This window comes from Neophocaena asiaeorientalis, unplaced genomic scaffold, assembly GCF_003031525.2.
Source record: "Neophocaena asiaeorientalis asiaeorientalis breed wild unplaced genomic scaffold, Neophocaena_asiaeorientalis_V1.1 scaffold865, whole genome shotgun sequence".
NCBI lineage: Eukaryota > Metazoa > Chordata > Mammalia > Artiodactyla > Phocoenidae > Neophocaena > Neophocaena asiaeorientalis.
The window spans coordinates 44,183-53,518 of record NW_020172382.1 but is presented as its reverse complement, the minus strand read 5'-3'; the positions used below and the strand labels follow the sequence as shown (position 1 = coordinate 53,518).

At 55.6% G+C, this 9,336-nt stretch overlaps 1 protein-coding gene across 7 annotated transcripts; it reads right to left on the bottom strand.

Moving 5' to 3' along the window:
- Nucleotides 1–813: 813 nt before the first annotated feature.
- CDK20 (cyclin dependent kinase 20) lies at nt 814–8,621 on the bottom strand. 7 transcript variants are annotated; one of them, XM_024731971.1, is made up of 9 exons: nt 8,268–8,621; nt 7,792–7,905; nt 5,378–5,566; nt 5,007–5,128; nt 4,754–4,816; nt 3,895–4,018; nt 3,294–3,449; nt 2,433–2,629; nt 1,501–1,809 (listed from the first exon to the last, which is right to left on the bottom strand). In XM_024731971.1, the coding sequence occupies exons 1-9, from the start codon at nt 8,340–8,342 to the stop codon at nt 1,650–1,652; spliced, it is 1,200 nt and encodes a 399-aa protein (XP_024587739.1). In that variant the 5' UTR covers nt 8,343–8,621; the 3' UTR covers nt 1,501–1,649. The 7 variants fall into 7 exon arrangements, with proteins under 7 accessions (XP_024587760.1, XP_024587739.1, XP_024587772.1 ...); XM_024731979.1 differs by having other exon boundaries at nt 1,669–2,025; XM_024731992.1 differs by lacking the exon at nt 2,433–2,629 and having other exon boundaries at nt 814–1,809.
- Nucleotides 8,622–9,336: the final 715 nt, after the last annotated feature.

The window sequence follows — 9,336 nt, the reverse complement described above, 5'->3', positions numbered from 1 at the left end:
CTCAGACTCTTCCCTGAAAGCAACTGGAGTTTACTGTGCTTTGCCCTCTAAGAGCTTGGAGGGCAGTGACTGTGGCACTGTTAGTCACCTCTGTGACTGCAGTGCTTATAGAATTCTATCCACATGAGCACAAAATGAATATTTTAAGAATAAAAGATTGCTAAGAATAAGTTTCTCTCATTTATCTGTTTTTTTTTTTTTTTTTTCGGTACGTGGGCCCCTCCCTGCTGTGGCCTCCCCCCTTGTGGAGCACAGGCTCCGGACGCGCAGGCTCCGCGGCCCTGGCTCCCTTCACCTCTGTGACTGCAGTGCTTATAGAATTCTATCCACATGAGCACAAAATGAATATTTTAAGAATAAAAGATTGCTAAGAATAAGTTTCTCTCATTTTTTTGTTTTTTTTTTTTTTTTGCGGTACGTGGGCCCCTCACTGCTGTGGCCTCTCCCATTGTGGAGCACAGGCTCCGGACGCGCAGGCTCAGCGGCCATGGCTCACGGGCGTAGCCGCTCCGCAGCATGTGGGATCTTCCCAGACCGGGGCACGAACCCACATCCCCTGCATCGGCAGGCGGACTCTCAACCACTGTGCCACCAGGGAAGCCCTCATTTATCTGTTTTTATCTATCTGTGAACCAATACCACATTGCTTATTTATTACAGCCCTATGATAGTCTTGGTATCTGATAGGGTAAGTCCTTTCATCATTTTTTTTTTTGCCTTTTCTTCTGCTTCTGCCTCCTCTTAACCCTTTCATTTCCACATATATTTTAGAATTGGCTTACCAAATTATTTAATAAGAAAAACAAGAGCCAGTTCAGATTGTATTGGGATTTACTGAATTAACAAATGAGTTCCAGGAATGTCTGTCTTCTTATTTGCCCAGTATCTCTGAGTAAAGAGGAGGCCCATGTGGTCCAGGCTCACCCGTATCCTGAGGGTGATGTTGGTAAACCAGCTTAAGGTGTGGAGGGTCACTTATTGGGTCCCCAACTTGAGCCATTCCTGGGTCCTGATTTCTGCCAACTCACCTCCAAAAGGGAGCTCTGTCACATGAAGCACCTAGCAATCCCCCAAGAGTAAAGTAGCCACGAATGGGGCCACTTTCCCATTGACCACAGAAAGCAAGGGCCAGGGGATGATGCTACCTCAGCCACTTCCCTCAACTGGAAAGGAAGAGGGGCATACATCACGTAGAACTACCGGGGGGTTTTATAATAAATCTCAAAAGTGAACTAGTGTTTAATGTCTCTGAGAACAAAATCAACCCAAACTTTCCTTCCCACTTGGATTTCCAACATGAGGACATCCTAAACTCAGCGCTCCCCCAAATGGCTCTACCAGGACTGACCCTGACCAGGAAGGCAGCAACTAGAGAACCAGCCCCATGGCAGGCATGACAGCGGAACTCACTGCCTCCTTCTGATGGATCTGTTACCAGCACACAGATGGGAGGCCGACAGCACAGGCTGAGGGTCCCCTCTGCTGAGGCTGGATGGCCTGGCCAGGAGCAGGACCACTGTGGTCGAATCAGGCCGGAGCAGAACAACAAGAGGCCTGGCTTGTCCTGGGGAGGGAAGGGGGGGACACGCCGGTGGGGTCTGGCCCAACGTCTCAGCCCTCCAGGATGAAGGGCCGAATCAGCTCTGGGTTCAACAGCGACTCCTCGAGAGGCCGGTCCACGTGGAAGTCATGGATGTGGGGGGGTCCTGGGGGGGCCTTGAGGGCAGGTCCCCCTGGGCGCTGAGGAATCGGCAGCTCCGAGGGGTGGGCAGGCAGGGGAGCTGTGAAGAAGTACTGGTGCAGGAGGGCCTGAGGGTAGCAAGCAAGGGGCAGCAAAAGGAAACTGGTCACCTCCCCGTCCCAGCTTCAGCCACTTCCCGCCGAGGAGATGTGAATATTGCCCTGAAGAGTATTTTTCCTTCATCTGCTCATCGTTCAGGTGACTCCAACACCTCGGAGTGCTCACTGTTTGAGCACTGCTCCAGACACAGGAGATGCAGCGGTAAACAGAACAAAGAGCTCTGCCTGCAAGTTTTCCACAAAGTGAGGGGTGGGGGTAATAAACACGATAAAGAAGTAAGACAAACAGTGCATCAAATGATCAGTGCTGTGGGAAAGAGAAAAGTATGAGGTGGGGATGAGGAATACTGGAGGGGCTGCAGGCCTGAAGAATGGTGAGGGGAGGCCCTTGGGAGGTGGCGTTCAAGCAGAGACCTGAAAGGTGAATGAGTGAGGCCTAGGGACAGAAATGCACAGACCCCCAGAACATGGGTGATCCCTGGGGCCCGAGGGGAGTGAGCAAGGGGAATGGGAGCTGGCAGAGTCACAGAGGTCATGGCCCCAAATGTGTGATGCCTGTGGGCCACTAGGACCTGGCTTCTCCTCTGAGGGATCCCCAGGAGGGCCCTGCAGGTGAGGATACGACAGCCTACCTGGACAAGGTCCCTCTGCCACGTGGAGGAGAGACTAAATGGGCAGGAGAAGCAGATTCTGGAAGGCGATTGGTGGGGGGGTGGTGGTGCTTAGACTGGAGGCAGCAGCAGGGGGCTGAGAGGTGGTCAGTTGGCCTCAGTACACTCTGAAGGTGCTGCTGACATGGGAACTCGCCAGGGCCATGTGTAAACACACGCTGCTAGTGCCAAGGGCAGGGAGGGGAGGCTGCCATGAGGCCAGATGGCCAGGTACACCCGACAGAGGCCCTCACACCATCAGCCATCAGCCCATGGTCCTCCCCTCCTCCCCTGCCTTCCAGCCACAACCCACCCCTCCTGGGTCCTCCTCTCCAGGCTTCTGCTCATCATTTCTCTTGCGAAAACAACTCCCCATGCTTAAACCTGCCCTTCTCCAGGAAGCCTTGCATGACCCCAAAGTCAGTCCCAACAACCCTCCCCTCGGCTCCCACAGACTGACAGCCCTGCCTCACCACAGGGTGGAGACCCCACAGGCACAAGTCATGTCTGTTCACTCTGGATCAGGGTCCAGGACAATGCTCAGCACGTGCCACATGCTAGTAAATTCTTGTTGAAGGAATGAAGGGATGAAGAAGCGAGTCACCAATAACCTGAGACTCGCTCTTCTGCGAGGTGTGCATGCCCTTCTAATGGGCCACCCCTGGCCACCTGCCCTCTAGGGTCCCCTCTAGGATCCACTCAGGAGAGGCACACCTGCCCTGCACCCTCCTACCCCTGGCTCCAGGGGTTCTGGTCCCAGCCCATCACAGGTTCTGAGAATCTCAACCTGCTGGGTCAAAAGGGCACAGACGAGGAGGGTCAGGGCAACGGGTGTCACCCTACCTGGGAGGCTGCAATGCGCTGGCGTGGAGGGTAGAGGAGGAAATGCCCCAGCAGGTCCAAGGCCTGGGGAGAGGCATCGGGCAGCACCTCCTCCAGGGGCACGGGAGCCTGCTCCTTGAAGGAGATCTTGTTGTAGTCAGGCAGGTCCTTGATCTCCTGGAGGAGAAGGGGGTCCATCAGGGCCGGCACCCACACCGCCAGCCCCCTTAGGTGTCAGTTCTCGCTCCCTGTCACCAACCTGCTCCCATTCACTCATCACTCCCCCATCCATGCACCCCTGCTCACATGTCACTCATGACATCACGTGCTCACTCAGTCCTTCAGTCCTTCCTCCACATCTCAGGCGCCTGCTCCATGCCCTGCTCGGTCTGAATGCGTGTGTGCTGGGGACGGGTGGGAAGGGATAGGGCTTGGGCCCTGGCCCTCCCACCTCCAGCAGGGCAGGGGTGGAGGAGATCCCACGCTGGGCCAGGACCGAGGTCCGGGAAGTCAGGGAGGCATGGGGCCACGAGAGAGAAGGTGCGGGTCAGGGGAGTCACTAGCTACTGGGGTAATAGAAGCCACCCGCCCCCACCCCTCCCCATTGTAGGCCCCTGCAAACCGGCCAGACTTGAGGACTGGGGGTGCCCAAGATTCGAAGCACACAGCAAAGCTGTTCAATGTCATTCTCCCCTGGGAAAAGGGGGGACCCGTTCAACAGCTCCCCCAGGATGCAGCCCACAGCCCTGCAGATACAGAACCCAAACAACTCAGAGATCTCACACCATGGAAACAGATCTCCCCACACCAGCACCCACACCTCACACTGCGGTCAAGATACCCACAAAGTAGACTTCAGGCTTCATAGCTAAGGATACAGATCCCCAAACAGTCAAAGACTTCAAGTCTAGAACACAGAGCATATCCCCCTCTCTAAACAGCTCTCAGGCCTCAACTCTGGAACACACATCAACCCCTCAACAGTTCTGAGACTTCTCAGAGCCTCACATTCTGGGACACACTGCCACCTCCTCCCATTCTGGGGCAGACTCCAAAACGGCCCCCAAATCTCAAACTCTTAGGCATATACAAACCATCCTACCCCAAATAAAGGTTCAGGGCCTTCATATCCAGGGACCCAGGCCTCTAGATAGCTCAGGAATATTGCAACCTGGGATATCACCCCCTGCATAGCAGCTTAGATGCCCCATGCCTCAGACCACCTCCCCGACCTCAGCCCAGAAGCTTCCTACTGGGACAACCACTCTGATCCCACTTGACCCCTCCCAGCTCAAAACTGTCAAGGGGAGGAACACTGATCCCAAACTCCTCAGAGATACTCTAACCAGGGGAGACACCCCCATGGCAACCTAGAGCTCACGGCAGGAAAACCCCCAAATGGCTTAGAGACCTCAATGCCCAGGAGGAAAAGGTGACCCAACGACCCACATTTCCCCTTGCCCAGCCCATAGGAGTCTCACCACAGGTCGACACCCTGATCATACTGGCGGGCACCATACAGGAGCTCAGGGGCTCGGTACCACCTGTGAGAGGAGGGCAGGTGGTCACAGCCAGGTCACCGGTCTGTCAGGAAGCTGCCTTGGAAGGTCATCCTGGCCCCCACACCAGCCCCAAGAGCACTGTTTGGACAGAGGGTCCAGAAGCACCTCTTCCTAGCAGGAGGGTTGGGGCCTGTCTATTGCTAGGTCCTGCTTGGGAACTGGTCCTCCCTACCTGGTGGCCACCTGGTGTGTGTAGAGACGGCTGCCATCTGGGGAAAAGACCCGGGCAAGGCCAAAGTCCGCTATCTTGAGCTGGCCCGAGGCACTGATAAGCAGGTTGGCTGGTTTCAGGTCCTGAGAGCACCAAAAGAGGCATCAGTTCCTCCAGAGCCCCCACAGGACCTCGGGATAGGAGGGCTTGGCAGGCTGGGCACCCAGGTCAGCACAAGACCAGACCTCCTCCAGGGCCCCAGCCCTGGCCTCCTACCCATAGGCCCTGCCCCCTCTGTCCCTTTTCTAACCATGCCCTTCATCAAGGGCTGGCCTACCCACAGCCCAGCCACCACCACCCCAGGTCCCACCCCAGCCCATGCTGGAACTGACTCGATGCACAATGTTGTTGGCATGGCAGAAGGCGACCCCCTTGAGCAGCATCTGCAGGTAGCTCTTGACTTGCGCCTGGGCCAGCGGCCTCTGGGCGTGGCGCACCACCTCAGCCAGATCTGACAGCATGAACTCGAAGGCCAGCACGAAGCCTGCGCCATGCGGGAACACGGCCTTCAGCTGTACCACCTGCAAGCGGGGCATCCCATCAGCCACCAGTCTCACATGGCTCAGACTCTCTCTGGGACCCTCAGCCCTTGTACCAACAGAGGACCAGGCAGGCAGAGATGGTGGCATGAGATCTGAGCTCAGAATCAGGGAGCTTGGTGATCTCTTGCTTCCCTCTCCCAGGAGAAGGCAAGTCCCTACTCTAATGCTCCAGTAAACACTCAGGGAAAAGGAGGTCTAAGAAAGGCGACTTAGGGCAGTGTCTGGTCCCCCATCCAGCCCACGAACTGGAAAATCACCTGGAAACACACACACACAGGTGATCACAACTCCCAGCAGTGGGAGAGCAGGAGACATGTCGTATATACTTCCTGAGGGCCCACAAGGTCACAAGGGCAGGCTGCACAGTAGTGAACAGCAGCAAGGGCTGGTGGGTCCTGAAGGACTTTAAGGAGTTCAGGGGACAAATGACTGACAAATGACCAAACAACAAACATATAGGGTATTTTGATGAAGATTCTGATGAAGAAAGAAGAGAAGGCATCTGGGAAGGAGCTCTGGGCCAGGGGACAGCAAACACAAGGCCCAGAGGCAAGAACAGGAAGGAGGCTCCTCTGTTCTGCACTCCTGGAGTCTAGACAGTGCTTATCATGGGAGAGACACTTAAGAAGTTGTGAATGAATGAAAAAAGAGGCTGGAGTCGGGTGGAAGCAGATGGTGACAGTTCTTTCAGAGTGAAGAGAAGCCTCTGGAGCTTTTCAAGCCAGGGAGTGGATGATCTGAGGAGAGGGGAGGATGGCCTGGGCCAGGGTAAGATCTGGAGTGTTTTAAAGATAGACTCTTCAGGACTGCTGAGGCACAGGAAATGGGACAGTATCACCAGCTTCCTATGGGCCCTCCACCTCTCCCACACACAAGCTGTCAGCAAAGCCCTTTTACTTTCCTCAAAAAACAAGAATGGCCATATTGCTGTTTTTCTGATGTTGAGGGTAGTAGACACTCATTTTACAGATTGGGACAAACAAATACATTCAGATAATACCCAAAATTATAATGAAAAAAAAACAGCAAAAGAAAAACCCTATCACCTATAGTCAACCTTAGGAGTCTATTCCACCAGACTTTACAAGAGACATGGCACACACAGACATGTATTCATATATATATATACAAAATATTTTCATACAAAACCAAGATGACACATGCAGTTTTTTTGTTTTTTGGTTTTTTTTTGCCCCGGACGCGCAGGCCCAGTGGCCATGGCTCAGGGGCGCAGCCGCTCCGCGGCATGTGGGATCCTCCCGGACCGGGGCACGAACCCGAGTCCCCTGCATCGGCAGGCGGACTCTCAACCACTGCGCCACCAGGGAAGCCCCCACATGCAGTTTTATAACATGCTTGTGTCACCCAATATATCAAGGACATCTCCAGAGAATAAGAAACAAGTCAGAGTATCACCCACCCTTAGGTGGGTGGACCTAACCTTGTCACTCCCCAGGAAGTTAAGCACATCCTCTACTCAGGACATGGACAAGAAAGAATACCACAAAGAGAATGAAACTGGGTGTGTGAGGTGTCTCTCTTCGTGTGCCCACAGCCCCTCCCAGGCCTGTCACAGCACAAACCACGCCAGATGGGCGCTGTAGCCTTTGTCCATCTCCCCTACCACACTTCAGTTCTCAAGAGCAGGGTAGGGGCTGGTTTCTGTGTTGCCAGTGGCCAGTAGAGGGTAGAGTCTATGGGAGGCCCCAATGTTAAACCGTCCTGATTCTGCGATCAGACCTGGGCCAAAGCCTCCACAGACAAGTGGAACAAGCTGAGCACCCATAAGCTGGTGGCTGTGCCTCCTCCCCTGGCCTGAAATAGGGAGAGCCTGAATGTGCCTTGCGGAGCAGAGGACAAAACTCAGAAGGATAATATACATAAAGCAGTTAACCTGGCATGCAGAACATAACAGGAGCTCAATAGGTGGCAATTATTATCTTCAGAAATCACTAAGTGTTTTGAGAAAAAAAAGGGTTAGTTAGTGAATGAGCGAAGGAGTACGCCAAGAAATACGTGAGTGAACAAGAGGGAATGAATGAGTGAAGTAATTGGGTGAATAAGGGTGAACAACAAGTGGAGAAGAAAGGGAGTGAGTGAGGGGTGAGGAAGCAAATGAGTGAACAGAGTGACTGCAGGACCTCAGAGTGGGAGTGAATGGAGGAGGGCGGGAACCAGCACCTCAGAACACCAGCCCCACTCACATACTGACTGTCCTCGATCTCCTGCAAGGCCTTGATTTCCCGCAGGGCCTGGCTGGGGATGCCATCCTCCAGCCGCCGCAGGGCCACCTTCTTGAGGGCAACGATCTCTCCAGTCTGTTTGGGACAAGACGCAGACACTGCAGTCCCATCCCCGGCTGGAAAAGGGGATGCGACGCTGAGGCCTGAGGCCCTCGTGGGGGTGGGACGCGCCCCCCACCCCGTGCTGGAGGGAAATCAGGGCTAGCAGGCGCAGCGCTGAGCAAACAGCTCAGAGACATCCACGCCACGCTCCTAGGGGGCACTCTCCGGAAGAAAGCACCGCTGGTAGCTGGCCGCAACATGGACGCCCTCCACTCAAGAGAGCAAAAGAGGGGGGAGCACGCCACGAAAAGCTGCGGGGAGGCAGGAGCCCAAGCGTGGGTCGGGAAAATGGGTAGATCTCAATGGAACCGAAGGAGGAAGGGCTGGGTGCTCACCTCCACGTGCTTGGCCTTGAAGACGATGCCGTGCGCGCCCTCCCCAATGCGGCCCAAGATGCAGTACTGCTCCATAGCCCTCTGCCAGACACCCGGACCCTCCGCAATCACAGCCCCTCCCCGGCACCCGTACCTTTCCGCATTAGCCCGCCCTGCCTCCCGCCCCAAAGGCGGCTGCCTAGCAACGGCGCAGGAAAGAGCGCAGAGGCCGGGAGGCCGAGGGCAGCTACAGGCGGCGTCCGGGCCTGTCTGCGCCTTCCCCTAGGCCCTCGCCATCACGCCTCAGTGAGCTTCATTCGGCGGAAATCACCCGTGCGCAGACCGTGCCAGCGGGAGCGCCGACCCCTCACGGCACTGCCGGACGTCACGTGACGAGTGACGCCAGGTTACGCAGAGGGGCGGGGGCATGCAGCCTGGGAGCAAGGCGGAACAGCCTTGGAAGCGGGCTACCTAGGCGGGAGGGTGGAGCCACTCTCCGGGGTGGAGGCGGGGCACTCAGCGAGGCGGGCGGGGCAATCAGCTGGGCGAGCGGGGCACGGGGCGGGGCCGAACAGCCGGGAGCGGGACCACGGCGCCGACGTCGCGGCCAAAAGGTGACGGGGCGGGGTCGCCTCCTCGGGCAGGCCAGGGTACCCTCGCCCCCATACCTAGAGGTGCAAGTTTCCACCTGTGAGAACCTACAGGTGCCATTTCCACCTATGAGCCCCAAAGCCAATGATGATTGAAGCGAGACGGGTTCGGGTCTGCATTGTGGAGGGAGCGTCAGTTGGCAACATGTAAAGACAACGTTTAAAAAGTACAAACTCTGACCCGGAAAGTCCATGTCTAAGGGCTTCTCATGAGGAAACATTTGGAGGAATTTGCAGCCAGAGTGATTTTTAAGAAGTTCATGCCATGAAAGGATGTTGACAAAAAACACAATTAGCTTTTTTTTTTTTTTGCGGTACGCGGGCCTCTCACTGTTGTTGCCTCTCCCATTTCAGAGCACAGGCTCCGGACGCGCAGGCTCAGCGACCATGGCTCACAGGCCCAGCCGCTCCGTGGCATGTGGGATCTTCCCGGACCGGAG

Bases quoted from the DNA above. Each gene is read 5' to 3' on its own strand.
- CDK20 (XM_024731971.1), bottom strand. From the start codon at position 8,342: ATGGAGCAGTACTGCATCTTGGGCCGCATTGGGGAGGGCGCGCACGGC. The intron at 3,450-3,894 runs GTTTGCAGGGGC...CTTCTCCTCCAG, and splicing joins CCAGTCCTCAAGTCTGGCCG to GAGATCAAGGACCTGCCTGA. The intron at 1,810-2,432 runs GTAGGCTGTCGT...TGCTACCCTCAG, and splicing joins GGCAGAGGGACCTTGTCCAG to GCCCTCCTGCACCAGTACTT.